The following is a 21055-nucleotide window of genomic DNA, read 5'->3' as shown; positions in this document are numbered from 1 at the left end:
TTGTCCCAAAGCACCTACACCCTTGTCCTCAGTTTTCAGGCAAGAGTCAGATCCTGGTCCACTGTCCTCTGCTCAGAGAAAGCAAGCTCTCCAGGTGGCTCCTGTGAAATTCCCTACTGAACTAGAGGATAGAAGGTGGTTCTCATCACCATTTCCCCGAGTGGACATGGAGAGTCTCAATGTAGCGATGGTTCTCTTCACATAAATGTCTGTTTTTTTTTTTTTTAAAGATTTTATTTATTTATTTGAGAGAGGGAGAATGAGAGAGAGAGAAAGCACATGAGATGGGGGGAGGGTCAGAGGGAGAAGCAGACTCCCTGCTGAGCAGGGAGCCCTATGCGGGACTCGATCCAGGGACTCCAGGATCATGACCTGAGCCGAAGGCAGTCGCTCAACCAACTGAGCCACCCAGGTGCCCCTAAATGTCTGGTGTTTTGCTTGTATGTTTTTTATAGACCTGCAGTGAGTATGAGTGGGCAAGGATATTGAAATAGGTTTCTTTGAAAGATTGCATGGGAAGTTTTGGAATTTCATATCAATTGATGTTGGTGTTTTGGTGAAACTTTTACATTAACCCCTTTCTCCAGCTGTCGAGAACAAGATTCACCATTAGAGACAAGGAAAGGAGAAAAGAGAAATTCTTTTATTTCAGAGTATTCATGCTGTGTTCATTTGTGTATTAGCACGTTCACGTTAGTTGCCTGATTTAGTTATTAATAGTAACTCTGCAGGATTGGGAATATTACTCCCAATTTACAGAGGAGGAAACTAAGTTTCAAAGAGTAGATTTTTTAAGGGGATACAGATAGTGGGGAGATAGAAATGTCTGACTGGAAAGCTTCTGCCTTTCTTGTTGCCCTGCAACAGGTGAGATTTATATATATCTAAGCACGCTGTTAGCCTAGGACTGCTCCATGTATTTCTCAAATAGTTACCGTCCTTTTGTGGACTTGGGTATAGAAATGTTTGAGGTCATTTCTACAACTGTTGATTTTGAACTTAGAACATAATCTTAACATTGGCTGAGTTTTAAAATAAATGTTTAATTTTTTTTCCAGACAATAGATTTTGAAGGTTTTAAGCTCTTTATGAAGACATTCCTAGAGGCAGAGCTTCCTGATGATTTCACAGCACACCTTTTCATGTCATTTAGCAACAAATTTCCTCATTCTAGTCCAATGGTAAAAAGTAAGCCTGCTCTCCTTTCAGGAGGTAAGTCTAATTATATACTTTAAAAATGTATATGTAGTAAAATGCTTGAAGGGAAAATCAGTATCAAGTTCTCTATAAGAGAAGAGATGATTTGCTTAGGAAATATCTTTCTTTCAGGATTTATACTGATAGTGCAAAATATTTAAAGTGTCTCCAATATAGTAATAGCTAAACACTAGAGAAAATATACTTTATCATTATCCATCACTTGTCATTCAAAGTCTTAGAAGTCTATGTTTAGGTAAAAATTTTAAGAAAAACTTCTGTCAAAACTGGAAAAGTGCTCTTTGAAATGACTAGTTAAATATAGGTAACTTTATATATGAAAATGTAGTCACAAAGCAGTTCTGTGTAGGAAACATAATATTTATATCACTTCTGTAAATTTCTAACATACTTTCATAGAAGAGTTTTGATTTTTCTCTTAGACACTTATTTTTTTTAAATTTAATATCACCATGGAGTTGATTGGTTCTGTCATTATGGGTAGCTTTTCAGAGATGTCTAATGAATTAATACCTGTTGCTAATTGTGTCCAGCTCCATCCAGTCAGGAGAACAAATATCTCACTGTATTACTCTACTGAATGTAAAATAGGTGATTTGTTAAACAGGGTTGGAGGGTTGAAAAACCAAAGAGGAATACTAAGGTAATGCAGAGGTAGAACCACAGGAAGCATGTGCCACTCCTAGGTTGGAGTAATCAAAACTCAGAATCTTGGAAGAAGGACTTCTTTGAACTGGGATGTAGGATTCTGTGGGGAAGGTGTTGCCTGGCAGAACTCACCCTGGGACTTCTGTGGAGGGTATGACTTCCTTCTGGGTTTGGTAGCTCAGGAGCTCAAGAGGGGAGTCAGACATCTTAGGAGTATCACCATGGTCTGTGCAGGATTGTGTAGCCAGGCTCATTGTGCCTTTCTCAATGTGGAAATGAGCTGGAGACTAGAGCCTGTTGCTCCTTATTTTGTCTGTTCTTACAGTGTGGGGCTTACCAGTGTTCTGGGCTGAACATTTTAAAATGGGATAATTCCTTACTTTGATCTAGAAATTAAAACTTCCTTGTTCTCCCATTTCATGCTATAAATGGATTGCACATACCATAGACTGAATAAAATAATAAAATTGTCTCTTTCATTTTATATGAAACAAAACTATTCTTGTGTATGGAGAAAGAAGGGGGGTACTTTTTGAGATGTTGTGTGTCTGAGTAATTGTGTCAGACTTGGAGAGAAGAGAGGAGAGATTCTAATTAATTAGGTAGGTTTGTAAGAAATTAAAATCTCAAACCTTCTTGTCTCCAAATAGCATGTAGTAAGTATTACATATAAGATGCCAAATTTACAAGGAGTAGAAATCAAATCAGGTTCCAAAATGGAAAAAAAAAATTAAAGGGTAACAGCTTGTACTTCTTTTGGGACAGCCACATATTCTGCGCAGATCTACTTGAAAGGAGTTGCAAGATGGGCTGTGTAGCTCTCATACAGCAAAAAATAAATCAAACTGGAATTCCTTTTCAAAACTTGGTCTCCACATTTTAAAACATAAGTGCATGGGGTTCTTTGTAGGACTGTTTTCAACCCCATATTCTTTCAGACTTACCTTTGATAGTAAAAAATACATGTATTTTTATTTTTAGAACCCTGCTTTGCCATAATCGAAGTTATCTACGCAAGATATATTTGGGTTGAAAAAATCACAAATAAATTTTGAATAGAAAAGAGCTATAATCTGTTTTGTTTACCACCCCTCCACCCCACCCCACCCTGAGGAGAGTTCACTATATTTCATTACTACAGTACCAACAAGGGTGTGATAACCATTCTTGACTCTGTATCAACTGAAAAATGGTTTCTCAATAAAAGCAAAACTAAATTGGGAAAAATGTTATTCTTGTTAGTGAACAGTATTCAAGTATTGGAGATATGGTAAATGTAAAACATTTAGTTTTTATAGAACAAAAATTTTATTTATTTATTTATTTATTTATTTATTTTTTAAGATTTTATTTATTTATTCATGAGAGACAGAGGGAGAGAGAGGGAGAGAGAGAGAGAGAAGTAGAGGGAGAAGCAGGCTCCGAAGGAGCAGGGAGCCCGATGCGGGACTCGATCCCAGGACCCCGGGATCATGACCTGAGCCGAAGGCAGACGCTTAACCATCTGAGCCACCCAGGCGCCCTAGAACAAAAATTTTAAATAGTTAGATGCATAAAAGTTGTGTGTGTGTGTGTGTAGTTGGTTTTTGTTGGAACTTGTAGTAGCTACTGATCCGTCTGGTATTTTGTGTAGTGAATGATTTTTGGGGGGAATATTTTGTTGCAGTGTAAGTGCCTCTTATCACCTACTTAAAATGTAAGATGATTCTTTCTACTGTTCCCAAGTTGGGCTTTTAATTTTTGAAGATATCCCCTAATGCTTTATCTTTCCGGCTTTCTCATAACCTCTTCTGCTTCATTGTGAATGTCAGGTCCCTGATGCCTCACATGTTTGCCAGCCCAGTGACTAACTTCTGATTTTACCTTCATCCCCAGAATCTATCACCTGAACTATTCTCTTTACAGAATGGTTGAATCATTTGGAACCTTTGTTTTTTGGCAAGTGGCTCATATACCCTTGACCATGAATCAATATTATGAGTTCATATTTCAGGCCCTTCAACTTGAATACTGAGAATAACCAAAGAGAAATTTCATAAATATGCAGATTGTTGCCTCTGCAAATTCTTAACATCCAATTTTAACATGGCCTTAATACCACTTCAGCTTTTTAAAAAATCTACCATAAAAAGTATTTATTCTTGATACTGTCTCCTAGCTCAGTTAGGCTAAAATTTTCAAACTTCCTTTAGTTTATTCAAATCTTTCCCCTCATTCTCAATAGGTTAATTATTTTTCATATCATACAAAAAATAGGCACTAACATAAAATGCCTCAATTATTCCCCATACAACCCAGACATGTTTCTTCAGCTCACAGAGAATATGTATTAACTATATTCCAGATGGAGCTCTTCCTTGGGTGTTCCATAAGGAATCGAACTAAATGTGTTTGAAAGTCAAATAATTCTATTCTGCCCACACCTGCTTCTTTCTCTCTTGTCTCTTGGTGAATGGAACCCAAGTATCTATCACTTTTCCAATCCTAAAATCTTGGACTCTTCCACCCTGCACCGCCTCATGCCTCATGTTTAGTTAATCACAAAATGCTCTCTATTGCTCATTATAACTTCTCAAACATTCTGCCAGTGTGGGTATGATCCATCATTGTTTGTGTTAGAGAGTAGCCATTAGCATGGCTCCCAGCTGGGCCCTGACTTCCCATCTCCACGATATGCTTTCTAACACTGAAGCCTGATTAGATTCGTCTTGGGTTTCCAAGTTTCAGGCCTTCACTATCACCTTATGGAAAGTTTTTTAAATTTTTTATTTTTCATGTAAACTTAAATCCTTGATAGTTAAAGTAGATTAAAGCAGCGTTGCTTTGGTGAAGGGAGGGGGTGCAGGAGAGATGTAAGTACAGGAAGTCCCAGCCACTGGCCTTCCCACACCTTTTGAGACTCCCCCCGCTCCCCCCACCAAGATGGCTTTAATGCCACTCCAAGGCCTGGGCATTGCAGTTAAGAAAATGATAAAATCTGAGTTTCATAGTAGTGAGCACAATGCCATGTAGCTTGTTGACCTGCCTACAGTCCCAATTCTCTCTCTCTTGACCCATGCAACAGACCCTTTACATACCAAAGGGTTTGCTGTGACTTAAGTCTGCTGTGGTCTCTTATCTCACAACAAAACCCAACTCCTTCAAGTCTCAGCGAATGTGTCACTCTAGTTGAATAGCACCTGCTGGGATGGGACACCTGGGGTGTGCCACTGGGAAGCAACGCTGGCAACATGTAAAAGTCACACCTTCTTCTTCTTGTACAAGAACTGGTGTGTCCCTCTCCTCCCCAACTCCCACCTAGACCAGCTCTGCACGGCAGCTCTGGGAATGAACCACCTTCAGCTCAATGATCACTAGTCTTGTATAGGGTAGCAGTTAATGGTACTTATTAGTAACTTCTACTTTCTCTAAGAATGTAGTAATTAAAAGAGAATGGAATTGATTTGTTAACTGGTTCAAACACTTATACTGTATATTTCTGTTTGGCTCCACAATGTCTAAAATGTTGACTCTATAACAGTAAATGTCTGTTATTAGCTATAGGTTAGGGCAAGTGTTTCTTGTTGTTATTATTAGTTTTATAGGGCAGAAAAAAAGAAGATTTCCTAGCACCCTTTATATCAGGTCATGTAGTGACTTGTCCAGTTGTAATTCTTAATTATTTATTTTATTAATTCATTAATTCATGCAGTCCACTGTTCTTTTTTTTTTTAGAGGCGTGGGGGAGGAGCAGAGGGAGAGGGAGAGAGAGAGAAAGGGACGTGGGGCTCAATCTCACAACCCTGAGATCATGACCTGAGCCGAAATCAAGAGTCAGACATTTAACTGACTGATCTACCCAGGTGCCCCTCCACCATTCTTTTTTTAAAAATAACTTATGTGCCAGAAATTGCACCAGAAAACTGAGGATCCTTTAGAGCCACACAGAAAAAGATAGTCAATTAGGTGATCAGTCATATTACAATAAAATAAAAGTTGTCATCTATTTATCAAGATCATCTGAGATTTTAATCATAAATTGAAATTATGTAGTTTAAATAGAGGTAGGGACAGGTACTTGTAGGAGAGCATGGAAGGGAGTTTCAAGAAGAGGAAACATGTACATTTCTACTCCAATTAAAAAAATAAATGCCCCATGAAAGTATAGTGTGTGAACTGTAAGAAACTCCTTATTATTTCATTCATAAATATTTATTTATTTTTAAATTTTTAAATAAATTTTAAATCCAGCATAGTTTACATACAGTGTTATATTAGTTTCAGGTGTATAATACAGTGATTCAACAATTCTGTGTATTACTCAGTGCTCATCATGACAAGTGCACTCCTTAATCCCCATTTATTTCACCCATCCCTCCATCCACCTCACCTCTGGTAACCGTCAGTTTGTTCTCTATAATTAAGAGTTTGTCTCTTGGTTTGTCTCTCTCTCTTTTTCCCTTTGCTCATTTATCTTGTTTCTTAAATTCTACATGAGTGAAATCGTATGGTATTTGTCGTTCTCTGACTGACTTATTTCGCTTAGCATTATACTCTCTAGCTCCATCTGTGTTGTTGCAGTTGGCAAGATTTCATTCTTTCTTATGGCTGAGTAGTATTTTATATCATTCACAAATATTTATTGATCACTTACAATGTGCCTACCCACACACACTATTCATATTTCAGTGAGCAAAATGAAACTACTTCCCTTCCTCTATAGTCAATTACATTTTAGTAAATAAGTAAAAATATACATAGCATGTCGGAAGGTAAGGTAAGGAATGCTATTAGCAAACATTGGTTAGATAGAAAGTACAGGTCGAAACTGAGGATGACTGGGAGCCCCGAATTTCTCATGAATGACTGAAACTGGGATATGAGTCACAAGAAGACCATTTAAAAAAAAAAGATTTTATTTTGATTTATTTGAGAGAGAGAGAGAGAGCACAAGTGGTGGGGAGGGGCAGAGGGAGAAGGAGAAGCAGACTCCCCACTGAGCAGGGAGCCCAACATGTGGCGCCTGGGGCATCCCAGACACCTGAGATCATGATCTGAGCTGAAGGCAGAAAGGTAACCAACTGAGCCACCCAGGTTCCCTGAAGATCATTTTTGATGGTCCCGGATTAGATGGTAGTTATGACCTTGGAAGTACCATCATGGCTGGAGGAAGGGTTGGGGGAGTGGTCCTTGCAGGGGCAGAGTCCTGTGGTCTTAGGAGTTAGAAGAAGATAGACTTGCTGAGTACTGAGAGATCTGGGTCTATGCCTTGAATCCTTGGGCCAGGGCCGATGAAGTGACTGGAAGAGAGCAGCTGGAGAAGAGGCCAAGGAGGGAGCCAAGGCCCCATGGTGAACCTGGGGAGTTGTTACACAGTTTGAAGCCAGTGGGGTGGAAGCTATCATGAAGGTACGTGAGGCTTGAAGGTACAGAAGAGTCAAGATATTTAAGATTGGGAATAATAACAGCCACCTCTGAAAGAGTTAAAGCATTTTATTTTTGGTCCCTTTCATTGCCCATCCTATATGGCAATAGCTAATTGATTTATGCTATTAAGCCACAGTATCATTAGTGAATGTAATTCTTTTTATGTTTTCAGTACAACCAGAGAGTCATACCACAGGTAATATTTTTAGGCAGAAAGGGAGAAAGAATTTCTTTTTGTCTATAAGGAAGTTAATCAAATTAAGGACAGAAAATTGTATAATGAAAATGAGGTATTTGAACCCTTGCGAAAATGTTGTTTTGCCAAATGACCTTCCTGGATGTTCTTGCCAAAAGACACACTTCATTAATTGTGCTGAGAAGAAATTATTACTCTTATCAGGACTGTCTTGAGGATATTAAAAATATGTGTGTGTGTGCATGTTCATGCATATTTTCACTATAGGTAGCTTTATAGGTCTTTTGTGTCTAATAAACTACTAAAGTTTCCACAATACAAAAAAGGGCAGACAAGGTCCCAAAAAACACAAACTGAACAGAGTTCAAGGCTTGTGTGACTGTGAGATAGGGAGCTTGTTGGCACATAGTAGGCATTTAAGATACATTTGTGCATTTGTTAATGTTGGTAGACTTATATACCTACATACAAGGGCTCTAGAAATAAAGATAATTCCTATCCATTGACCAATAGGCATTTATCTACATCAACCATTACATTTCTTATGCTTTTATAGCACCAAATTCACTCTTCTAATTATTATTATTTGTAGTAGTAGTAATCCACAAATTATTTTACTCCAATAAATCTTTTATCCTGAAACTCTGAAAACTATTCATGGAAACCATAGAAAAATCCTCACTTCAAGGCCCTATTCATGATAAAATTACTGTCAGTAAAGGAAAAGTTCCCCCAAACCTCCCCTTTAATTATTAAATGGGTTTGAATATATTGGACTTTATTATATAGGTTTCTTTGTTCTTCTATCTGAATATTCTAAGTAAAATGCTGATCTTCAAATTTGCCATCTTTACCATTAGATTTATTTACCCACTGTAAAGGGATTTTTGTATTTTCAGTTCCATGTTAATGATTGCATATTAAATGATAGTATTATCTTAAGATTGTGGCACTGCCATGTTCATGAATATTATTTATAGCTTTTTATTCTAATAAAAGCAAATATGATATTTAGTACTTTTCAGAGTCCAAAAAGTCATAACTTTTTTCTTTTCTTTTCTTTTCTTCTTTTCTTTTTTCTTTTCTTTTCTTTTCTTTTCTTTTCTTTTCTTTTCTTTTCTTTTCTTTTTGAGAAGGGGAGAGGGGAAGTGGCAGAGGCAGAGGCAGAGGGAGAGGGAGAGAGAGTTTTAAGCAGGCTCCATGCCCAGTGCAGAGCCTGACACAGGACTGGATCTCATGACTTGTGAGATCATGACCTGAGTGGAAATCAAGAGTCGGACACTTAACTGACTGAGTCACGCAGGTGCCCCCAAATCAGTCATAACTCTACTTAACTTGTGATATGCCCTAAAATACCTAGTAATGCTAGGAAAAAATGCAGTGGTACTGAACATTGGCTTTGATCCATTAGAAAGAAAGCCCTATAAAAATGGGATTCTAGGAGTGCCTGGGTGGCTCAGTCGTTAAGCGTCTGCCTTCGGCTTAGGTCACGATCCCAGGGTCCTGGGATCGAGCCCCACGTCGGGTTCCCTGCTCTGCAGGAAGCCTGCTTCTCCCTCTCCCACTCCCCCTGCTTGTGTTCCCTCTCTTGCTGTGTCTGTCTCTGTCAAATAAATAAATAAAATCTTTAAAAAAAATAAAATAAAAATGGGATTCTTTTTTTATCTGCTGTGTTCAGTGCTTTATCCTAGAACTTGGTTTTACACAGCTAATATTAAAAGTTCTTAATATCTATTTGGGTTTATATTTATAAAGGCATGCTTGTTATATACCTATTAGAAAATGCAGATAAGCAAAAAGAAAATGTATCCATAATCCATTTCCCTTTAACAAAATGCTGGTAAAGATTTGGTAAATATGAATATATGCATGATTATTTTTACATGGGCAAACATATATCTGTGTGTGTGTATGTGTGTGTGTGCATCCACAAATGTGTTTTTTATAGATGGCCCAGGGAATGGGCTGAGTGGCAGATGAACATTTAGAGCTCTCAGCTATGACTAGGATTTCTAATTTCATTCCAAAAGTTTATGAAATAATCAATGTACACACTCTTAAGAGTCTTGAAAACCAGACTCCAAAGACAAAAGGTCATTTACTGAGAGGCAGGAGACAAATTTCTCTGATTTAGTTTTTTCTCTAGCCCCACAGAATTATACTTCATGTAAAATCTCCATTCAGACTGCCTTTTGAATTGTGGCTATCCTCCTTGTTTTTTGCCTCTGTTCTGGCAAATGTAAAATGGAGAAAATAAGTGCGGGCATTGTACTGGGTGCTGGGGGACTCAAAAACATAATGTGTTAGGTACATTGTAAGTGTTCAGTGCATGTCATTTTTTATTAAACAGGTTATTTTCCAGCATTTTAGTTTGCAGACATAGGGAAAGATCAAATTCAATATAGTTTCACCTCCCCAAATGTCATTCATTCTGAAAGAGTACAGTAAGAATTATGGAGTATTATTGGGATTTCTTTTGGTTTGTTTTGATTTTTTGTATCATTAAGATAGAATTGACATACATCATTGTACAAGTTTAAGGTGAACAGCATACTGGTTTGACTTAAATATATTATGAAATGATTGCCAAAATAAGTTTAGGTACTATGCATAATTTTATACAGGTACAATAAAAAGCAAAAGCAAAAACAAAAACAGTTTTTTTCCTTGTAATGAGAAGTCACGATGTACTCTCTTAACAACTACTGTATACAGTTACGTCATAGAGTAGTGTTAACTACAGTTATCATGTTGTAACTTACATCCCATTTTGACCATGTTCCTGCAATTCCCCTCCCTCCACCTCATCTCCATGACTTGTACTTTTTTTACTTTATTTTTTATTTTTTAAAGATATTATTTATTTATTTAAGAGAGAGTGAATGAGAGAGAGAGAGAGAGAGAGAGAGAGAGAAGGAGCCGGGGGAGGGGCAGAAGGAGAGGGAGAAACAGACTCCCCGCTGAGCAGGGAGCATGATGTGGGGCTCAATCCCAGGACCCTGGGATCATGACCTGAGCCAAAGGCAGACACTTAACCAACTGAGTCACCCAGGTACCCGTACTTATTTTTTTTAACTGAAGTATAGTTGACATACAACATTAGATTAGTTTCAGGTGTACAACAAAGTGATTGAACAAGTTTATAGGTTATGTTATCTATGCTTACCCACAAGTGTGGCTACCGTCTGTGACCATATAGTGCTATTAAATAACTGACTATATTCCCTCTGCTGTACCCTTTATTCCTGTGACTTAATCATTCCATAACTGGAAGCCTGTATCTCTCACTCCTTTTCACCTATATTGCCACCATCTCCCCAGCCCCCTTCCTTCTGGAAACGATAAGTTTCTTCTGTAATGGGTCTGCTTCTGCTTTTTCATTTGTTTTACCTCTCAGATTACACATATGAGTGAAATCATATAGTATTTGTGTTTCTCTGACTGACTTATTTCACTTAGCATAATACTCTTCAGGTCCATCCATGTTGTCACAAGTGACAAAAATCTCAACTTTTTTTGTGACTGTATAATATTCCACATTATGTAAAAGCCATAGCTTCTTTATCTATTCATCTGTGGATGGACACTTGGGGTCCTTCCCTGTCTTGGCTATTGTAAATAGTGCTACAGTACCCGTAAGGATGCATATATCTTTTCAAGTGAGTGTTTTTATTTTCTTTGGGTAAATACCCATTGGTGGTATTGGGATTTCTTTTTAATATGACAAAAATTAAAGATGTTATCCTGACTTTTTTTTATATGTGGTAGTTTTATTCTCATATGTAGGCATACTCAAGAAACGGGGTAATTCAACCAACTTTCACTTTTTTACCTGTAGATGGTATGTCGCCAACACTGTCTAATATGGTAGCCATTAACACGATGTACCTCTTTAATTTAAATTTAAATTAGTTAGCAAGTAAATAAGACAAAAATTCAATTCCTCAGTCGCACCAGTCGTATTTCATGGGCTTAACAGCTATATATGGTTAATACTACCATATTGGGCGGTACATATATAGCATATTTCTATCTTTGCGGAATATTTTACTAGACATAATTGATGTAGACAGATCTTGATTGTACCACTTTAAAAGACCCTAAAGTTTGGAATTAGATATCCTGTCTTCAACTCTTGACTCCCCAGATTGCTACATGATGATCAGAGGTTTACTTTACTCTCTGATTTTCCACCCTCTAGTCTCTAAAATAGAATTGTAGGGTCAAATCAGACCACTCTGTTTAAGTGTTGTTGGCACACGGCCAGGGGTGTTATTGTTACTACTCCTTCACAGAGGTTGCTCTACTTCCAGAACATCACCCACAAAGACCTGTGCTTCAAGCCCTGTTCCTTATTATTATTTGTTTGGGGTTTTTGCCAACGTCCAAACAGATTTCTTACAGAAGATTTGCCGGCACCAGTCTCCTGTCAGGGAAGGTATCCCACTGCCTGACCCCACTTTATGTATATTTTACTTCCCTTGTTGGTTTGTAACCCTGTCTATCTCATTTTGCTGCCAGTTTGTAGAAGCATAAAAAAAAATTATAATGCTATGCTAAGGCAAGCATAGTTGGAAGGTTAACTCTGAAAATCATGAAATGTCTGACAATACCAAACAATTGTTTTTAATCTTGATTGTCTGTGCTACTCATTGTGACTATTAACATGGATATTGGAAATATGATTATACTATGACAAATTGTTTCTAAGCCTGATAAATTTCTGAAAATTGAACCAGTATGGAAAAATAGAAAAGCCAAATTGCCAGTGTTGTTTTTCTCTTGCCTTATAAGTTTAGAAATGTAATTTATGTTATTAGTTTTGAATATTCCATTGTGATAGATGAAGGGAAACAGTGGATACAACAGTACCTTTTCATTATCTGAGCTACGTGTTTGACAATAAAACAAACTGGAACAGAGGCAATAATTGAACATGTACCCAAAATGTATTTGCTAATAATTCCACCTTGAAGCTAGAATTAAAAGTATCTATTAAAACAAAACTTTTTAGGTTTTTGTGTCAAGAAACGGAGCGTCTAGAATGAAGTACAATGAAAATCATGTGCTTGAAGAATGTGGTACTAGTAGGCAATGCTCAACTTGACTAATGCTAACTATTTTGGTAGTTAAAACTTTGAAGAATGTTTATATGTAAGGAGGTGTACAAACGTACCCACTTAAATCATCATAAAACAGAAAAATGTTTTCAAAGTACAAGGTAATTTTTCCTAGTGAAACTAATACACTCTTTCCTTTAAAAAAGATTTTATTTATTCATTTGAGACACAGAGATACAGAGAGAGAGAGAGCATGAACAGGGGGAGAGGCAGAGGGAGAGGGAGAAGCAGGCTTACTGCTGAGCCAGGAGCCCGATGCGGGGCTCAGTCCCAGGACCCTGGGATCATGACCTGAGCCGAAGGCAGAGGCTTAACGACTGAGCCACCCAGGCGCCCCGGAACTAATACACTCTTTATCACAATGCTTAGTTTTTCACTTTATTTTGTGCTTTCTTGTTCACGGCAGTATATGTATACTGCATACAGTATATATACATATAGATGTATATTCGTGCGTGGACATAAATGGTGTGTGTGTGTGTACACTTGCTTCACTTTTGTGAGGAAATATTAAAAGAAGCATAGCCTTTGGCAAGTCAGTGAGCCTGCAAATTGGGTGTCAATCACATTTTCTTTAAAGCCAAATATTGACCACTTGAGGCAAAAGTTTTGCCTAGTTTTGTGTTCGGTTCCAACTCTGAAGAGTTTTGCCAAAGATGGGATGGATTAAAATGGCCTTCCTTAATGGAACATAGAATTTTGAGCCCCTTCTTCAGAGGCCACTGCTGCTAAAGAGGAACGGACGGTTCCATTTACTATCTCCTTGAAAAGCTGTAGTTAGGAAATGGGGCTTTCAACCTCTTGTGTTTGCCACTTGTGTTGTTTCCTGTGTTCCACATAAGCCTTAGTACAGTCTGCTTGAAAGAAAAAGAATTTTTTAGGACAGTGAAGGAGACAAGTAGAGGAAAAGACCTCCAGCCAGATTTAAGGAAAGGAAAAAATGTATATTAATGGTAGAGTAGGGTGGAAAAAGTCTCTATGAAGACAGATTGAGGCCCCAGGGCCTGCTTTCAGAAAATTAAATGAAAATATGAAGAAACATTTTCACCACAGAAGAGAAAGTGAGCTGATTTGGGGGACGAGAGTAGGAATAGGAAAAAGCCTGTGAGACTTCCTCAGTTCAGCAGCTCAAAATTTAGTCAAGTCCTGCTCTCCCAAAGTTTTTTGTTATGAAGTAATTGAGAAAAAGACCTTTGACGCACCCTAACAATCATTGTAAAAACTGTATGCTTTATCACTCACTTAAGAACCGAAACAAAAACTTTGGATTTGAGGAAGAGTTGATTAGTTCATCAATGTGTGTTGCCATATAAGCCCATAATTAAAAAAAAATAATAAACTAAATTCTTTTAAATATAAGACTGTGACATGAATATGATACAGCGTTTAGTTTATAACATTTCATGAACAGAAAATGAAAAATATTTACTCATTTTGTCAAAAATCATTTTAGTGTAATAATATGCTTTTTCAAAAAGGTGGGGCTGGATATAAGTTATATTTGTATGCTTCTTTTCAATATGTATATTACTTACAAGAAAGGCAAACAGAAAATTATATGATCCTCACATTCTCCAGATTTTTTATATTCAATATTATGAAAGCTGATAAAGAAATAGCATGCACTTTAGTTTTATACAAACAAATGATCATGAAGTATTCTGAATCAGTGAAAATATATAATGTGGTTGGCATTCTTTCAAATGAATGTCATAACATGTTATTTTCCTTCTTTCTTGTTTTGTTCTGAGGTTTTGTATAAGAGTTAAATCAAGCTGATTAAATCATTTCAGTACCGTAAGGGGGAGGGAAGCAGAGAAGAGAGGATTAGCTCATCAGGCAGAATGGGTTAGGTCATAGTTTATCCGAACATAACTCAAGTGCTGTGTTTTCCAAGTCTGGAAGTTACGGTCATGTCAAAGGTCAGTTCCAAAATGTCTTTTATCGTAAGTGTGAACTGCTTATTCCTGCAGCTGGCCAAGCTTTAGTTGGTTAGGTAGAATTAGTCAGGTATGTATATTTTTGAAAACTCAGGATTGTCTTCAATTCTCTGCCTTCTTTTGTTTTTTTAAAAATAACTATATTAGTTTGTATTAGACATACAGTGACACTTTTGTTAAGAAAAATCAATTTATAATTATATCTTTTTTGATAGCTATTATCAAATAGAATTAATGTGAAGCATAGAGCTGTATTTGAAATAAGTACGACTTCAGTAAAAACAAAAAACTGAAAGAAAGATGTAAAGCAGTGTTTTTTGAAATGTGGTTTGTGACCCATTAATGGTTGGTAAATTCAATTTAGAGGGTCTTTGACAGAATTTTAAGAATGAAATAGAAGAAAAGAGAAGAGATTAACATGGAAAAGAAAGCTTGGGGCAGTTACAGAACCTACTAATGTTGAGGGCGAGAGAGGGAGAATAAAAGGCTTCTACTGGATTCACGTGTAAATTGTTTTTCTTACTTTTTCTTACCCTTGGCCTTGGTCTGTCATCCATTAGTGCAGAATAAAGAGGGTGGATTTGCCAGCTGTGTAACTCTAAGCCTGTAAAATGGGAATATTGCAATCTACCTCGAAGAGTTAACGTGGGAATTAAGTGAGACGATCCATGTTAAAGCCTCCAGGACGGTTCCTGCCACATATTCAACACTCAATAAATAGTAGCTTTTCATATTAACACTGTGAATGTTGAAAGTAATTTCATAATCCATTAAATGATATGCTGGGTTCTTGAGATGGCTGGAGGAGATGCCAGGTACTCCATCAAAGTTACTTATCCAAGAAAATGGACAAGAGCATGAGATGTGGTTAGGTAGAGGCATGCTCTGGACTGATAGGCTTATAGAACTGTGTTTGGTTGGGATTATTCCCTCCATTCTAGTAACTCCCATTTGATTAGGAATCTAGCAGCCATTCAGCCCATTAGCCATTTCACCCAAACACCTCTTGTTTGCCAAATGAACCTTAAATGATAATTGGGGTTTGCCTTCAGGTCTTGTCAGGTACACATGATCTGGTTTCACATGCATCTCTGTTAGATGGAATTAACCATTTATTATAAAGGAGTTTCAGTTCAATCATTATCGCCTAAATAATCTGCTGTCATCAGCTATTGCAAACAGGCATTCCAGTTCTCTACCCTTGTCTTGGAATAAGCACAGTGAATGGGTTTCAGAAATAAAGTTATGAACCATATTAAAACTAAAGTACGGTCATATGTTCTTTCCTCTCTAATCAAATGTCTGTGGTATTCAAGCCGATTGTTGTTTATGTTCCCTTTCTTACGCATGGGCCGATTTCTTGATGGGAAAAAGGATGTTTTATTCATGGTGCCCACAAATATTTGACATAAATTTGTGTTTTTCTGAATGAATGATTCCTGATTATCAACATATAAATCATACTGTGACAGACTCAAGTCTCTTCAGTGTTTCGTGAAAGGCCAATTTTTAGTATCTTCTTAGCTGATTTGTTCTTGCCACTTCCTAAAGCAGAGAAAGGTGGAAGAGGAAAGTGGTTTTTCATGTGTTCAAATCTGTCCATCAGCTCACCCTGGACAAGAGGATTCTGACCCCAACATGCTCTTACAGGCAGGAGGAGCAATCTCCATGTCCCTGAATACCAAAAAACTCTGAATTATTTACAGTAATCATAGAATATGTCTGACTCTGCTATCCTAGAGTTCCAGAGAATTTGGCTATTTTTTACCTAAAAATATATAGTTCTCTAAAAGGTCTGTGCATTTTCTATTTCCTTAGTTGTCTTTTTCTTTGAAAGCACTGTATGGATACCTTTAAGAATATAAAGGCAATTTTTTTTTTCCAGGTCTGAGAATGAATAAAGGTGCCATCACCCCTCCCCGTACTTCTCCTGCAAATACGTGTTCCCCAGAAGTAATCCATCTGAAGGACATTGTCTGTTATCTGTCTCTTCTTGAAAGAGGAAGACCGGAGGATAAACTCGAATGTATGTGTTTCTTTATTTCGTTTACTTATCACGGCAGGGCGTAGGGAAGGCACTAGATAGTGATGAATTTAAAACTGTATCTACTATGGTTGTCTGAATTTTCATTAAATGAAGTGACTTTGGTTAATAAATAAAAATTCCTTCAATTGGGAATTAGACAAAAGATATTATGAATCTATCAATTTCAGGTTTTTATCAGGTTCCATTTATTAGGGAGTATTTCTTGAGCGTGTTGGTCTGTCAAATGACTTTTTCTTGACTGTCCGTCAATTTGGTAACACGATGATATTGGAAAGTGTCATATGAGTTGTTTTGAAAAAACCTTTATTTCTAGTATGTGAGGAGGTCTTCCCCTTAGTCAACAAGGGGGTTCACTGTACACAGACAACCTGAGTCTCTGTTGGCCATCTTCCTTGAAAACTTCAGCACTGATACTTTCTTTGCCAGGGATAAATGATTTCTCACATGTCACACATGAAAGTTTCATGTATAGGAGTTGACTCTGGATATTATAAGTAAACAATAGCTCTGTTTTTTTTTTTTCTCTTCTACAATAGAGCGGGTATTTCAGACAGAATTTCCATCTAGTTGAAAGGAAGTAAATGGCTGTCTTTAATAAACTATAGTGTCTGAGCTCCCTCTGGTGGCAAACTGTACTCATTGCAATGCAGGAAACTATTTCTCAAGTATTTACTCTAAGCCTGAACATTTAATAACATAGTCTGTCTGCAAAGCCCCTGCTAAACATAGAGCTGGTGGCTTGTTCAGTAATTTGATTAACTTGATTGTATTGGATGGCATTAAAATGAATTAAAAGTTCTTGCTACTGAAACGATAGTGAAGATAATAAATCCTAAATTTGTTATTTTCAAGCAAATATAGAACACCGTGAGGTCTCACAATTATGTAACATGTTGATAATATTTCTCTTACTAACAAAGAATTTACTATAGTATGACTAAGTCATACCTGTGTAAGTTATGAATAAACCATATTAGCATCATTTTTTAAAATACATATTTATTATTCCTAAATGTCGAATATTTGCATTTCAAGATTTATTTGTATTCCTAAGAACATACAGAAATCTCTCTCATTCCAAAATAAATATTAATGTTCAGGGAATTTCTATTGAAGCGATGGCCAAGGAGAAAGTTTGCTCAGGTGTTATCAGGTCCGTGTTTGGGATGATTTTAAAAATACAAAGGCACAGAATTTTTTCCAAGTCTGAGAAGAAATGAAGCCACCACCACTCTTGTTTAACATGCTCTTTGTGTCGCAATTTAATTATTTTTATGTCAACTGGAACTACGCATCAGGGTGGTTTTATTTTTAAGGTAGAATTCCTGAGAGGCATGCTTTTAAATTTTCAATGTGGGTTTATGTATCAACAGTCTTTGTCCACAACTACAGGCAAAATGTCACTTAAACTTAAAAACACTTGATGAATCAGGTCAAACCCGACGTGCCACTGAACATTCTTCATTTTTTTTAAAGGTTTTATTTATTTATTGAGAGAGAGAGAATGGTAGAGAGAGAGCATGAGAGGGAGGAAGGTCAGAGGGAGAAGCAGACTCCCTGCTGAGCAGGGAGCCCGATGCGGAACTCGACCGTGGGACTCCAGGATCATGACCTGAGCCAAAGTCGCTTAATCAACTGAGCCACCCAGGCACCCAATTCTTCATTGTTTTTAAATCCCTTCTCTCTGTACTGTCTTTGAATTTTCCATCTCTTTTTATTTTATTTTTTTAAAGATTTTTATTAGAGAGAGAGTGAGAGAGAAAGCACGAGCGGGGGTAGGGGGGTGGGGAGGGAGAAGCAGACTCCCTGCTGAGCAGGGAGCTCGATGTAGAGCTCGATCCCAGGACCCTGAGATCATGACCTGAGCCGAAGGCAGATGCTTAACACACTGAGCTGCCCAGGCACTCCTGAATTTTCCAGCTCTTTTTCAAGCCTACATCAGATCCAGGCGTGTTTTCCTTTTTCCTTAACTGTTGCTTCAGACTCTTGTCATGGGTAGAATTGTTGGGGCCTGACACCATCACTGTGATTTTCACCAGAGTCTTCAAAGTACATGAATGTCCGCTTCAGAATACATGAAGTTGTGCCTCCGATCCTGCTCCGCTCCATTTCTCATCTCCGCTGTCCTCCGATGCGAAGGAACTTAACTTGGTCCTTAATTATTGGGAGCTTGTTTTTTGTCTGTTTCTTAAATGCCGGTGCCCGGCCCCTTCCCACATCAGTTAATTCAGAATCCATTCCTCTCACCCACTCTCCTGTCAATGGACTAGACCTTGTTCCTCGTCTACCATCAAACATTTCATGTATCCTTCTATGGTCATGGATTTTTAAATTTTTAAACTTGAAATTTATTTTCAGTAATACTTGAAGGAAATTGAATATTTGTGGTTAATATATACTATTTCCAAAAGGGTGGCAACTTATTAAACACAATATAAACTAGAGGAAAGAAAAAATAAAATGGAAAAGGTAATTAAAATTAACATAGAAATAAATATGAACAAGTGCCTAATGCATTTAACTTTGGCTGTTGAATGCTGAATTTGGATCTTAATTTCTAGGTAGCTAAACAAAAAGGAATACATGTACATTGGCTTAGACCAGAAGTTCTTGAACTTTATCACATATAAGATCACCTGCAGGGCTTATGAACACACAGCTTGTTCTGGGCCCCAAATGCAGTATAGGCAATTCAGCAGGCCTGGAGGAGGCCCTTAGAATTTTTATTTATAACAAGTTTCCAGGTGATGCTGAAATTTCAGCTTTAGAGACCACATTTTGAGGAGCCCTGATTTATGTAGTTCCTCTGGTCCATGAAAAGAGAGACACACACACAATTTCTCTAAAAGGAGGATTGTTTCTCGTAATTACTGAATGGCGGCAGTATTTGGTAGGTTCTTTGATCTGGGTTATTAGATAAAATAATGGCATTGTTGGAAATGTTTATAAAAGGAATACTTTTTTCCCCCAAAATAATGTTTTATAAATCTGTTCATTACTTAACTAGCACCTCTCATCTTCCCACCTGTCTTTTTTGTCAGGCGTTTACAAAATATTTAGAAAAATCTTTTTCTTTTCATTGAAAGGAAACAAACAAAAGCTCTTGAACTTTCCACTGTTTATATGTCGTTTCTTCACATTACTTTACTTGCTCCAATCATATTTTCTCACCGAGAACTTTGCTTATACTGAGGCCTGATCAGGTAGATGGTGTTTACTCACCTGCTGCCGTGGACCCTTGCAGAGTAGGTGTGCATGTGCATGCGTGTGCATGCAGGTTTTTGTGCATACGTGTTGAGGTTGTGGGGGATTCCATTTTTCTCTCTCCTTGTTGGTATCAGTTACCAACCACACTGATGCATGGATGAGAACACTGTACCAAGGCAGATTTGCCCTCTCCACCCTAAGCCTGCTACAATACTTTGTGGGGACTCTTTCAGTATCTTCCTCTTTTAGTTTCCTTGCACTCCTCAAATTCTGTGACCTCACCCCCATTTTATTTCAGCCACCCACTTCTGCAGCAATACCCCATGCCTTGTAATTTCCAAAGATTGTTCTTTTTCTAAAATTTTAAACTCTAATAGTTTACTTTGACCACAGACTATGGTCACTTAACTTCCCCCTCTCCTACTTTTAAATAATAGCATAGCACAGTATTTAAGAGCCTAGACTCTTGGTTTCACTAACTGAACGCAGCCTAGCTTTGACACTTATGAGTGACTGGGAGACATTGAAAAAAACAAAAAAACTCCTTAGGCTCAGTTTCTCCAACTTGTAAAACTAGAATCATAGTAATATTTATCTCATATGTTTGCTATGAAAATTAAATGAACCAGTATTTGCTCACATAAATTCCTTCACATTTCCTAGTTCACATAAATATTTGTTCTGTGAAATAAAATAAGTTAAGTATTTTTGTCTCTTAACCATTTCCCTTCCTCCTGAATTTGCCTGCTGCTCTTTGGACCCCCGTCCCTTCAACTATAGACTGACCGCCATAATCCATGATGCCGACCATTCTTTGACACTTAGTTTTAGGCACACAATTTCTTTGTTTGTATACTGAGGTGGCAGAGATTTAGTAAAATAAAAAGATTATTCTATGGGTCAGAACTCTACTCAAAACCTCAGTTGGCCTACATGACTTCGGTGTTTCGCTAGTCATCAACTTCTAGCTAAAAGTTAATCCAGATACTTCATTGTTCCAACACCCACCTGTTTAATCATCATCTCACTCATTAGGTATGAATTCTTGTAACTTTCTCTCATGTTACCTAAAACTTGTCAACTTCTAGACATGTTCTTTCCTCTTCCTCTTCTGACTCAGGATGAATGTGTCCCTTTGACAGTTCCCTGTTGAATAATACATAAACCGAAGGCCTTAACTTAGCAGCTATAAACTGACTTGACTCCACAATTTGATCCCCCTTCCTTTGTCACTCTTGCATTTGACTTTGACCTGCACACACAGGCATGAGCA

The 21055-nt window shown here is 37.4% G+C and overlaps 1 protein-coding gene across 6 annotated transcripts in view; it reads left to right on the top strand.

Annotated features, from left to right (window-relative positions):
• The window catches only part of DGKB (diacylglycerol kinase beta), a 638091-nt gene that overhangs the window by 96855 nt on the left and 520181 nt on the right, over positions 1-21055 (top strand). For all 6 annotated transcript variants that reach the window (XM_028119240.2, XM_028119224.2, XM_028119215.2 and 3 more), the window contains 2 exons: positions 1059-1212; positions 16414-16554. In XM_028119240.2, the coding sequence (XP_027975041.1) occupies positions 1059-1212; positions 16414-16554 (295 nt within the window). The remainder of the gene's footprint in view (positions 1-1058; positions 1213-16413; positions 16555-21055) is intronic.

The sequence above is a fragment of the Eumetopias jubatus genome, unplaced genomic scaffold (assembly GCF_037043125.1).
Source record: "Eumetopias jubatus isolate StellerSeaLion01/CBP00866 unplaced genomic scaffold, mEumJub1_p1.0 scaffold_14, whole genome shotgun sequence".
NCBI classification, from domain to species: Eukaryota; Metazoa; Chordata; class Mammalia; order Carnivora; family Otariidae; genus Eumetopias; species Eumetopias jubatus.
The sequence above is the reverse complement of the archived record's forward strand: the minus strand, read 5'-3'. Positions and strand labels throughout refer to the sequence as shown.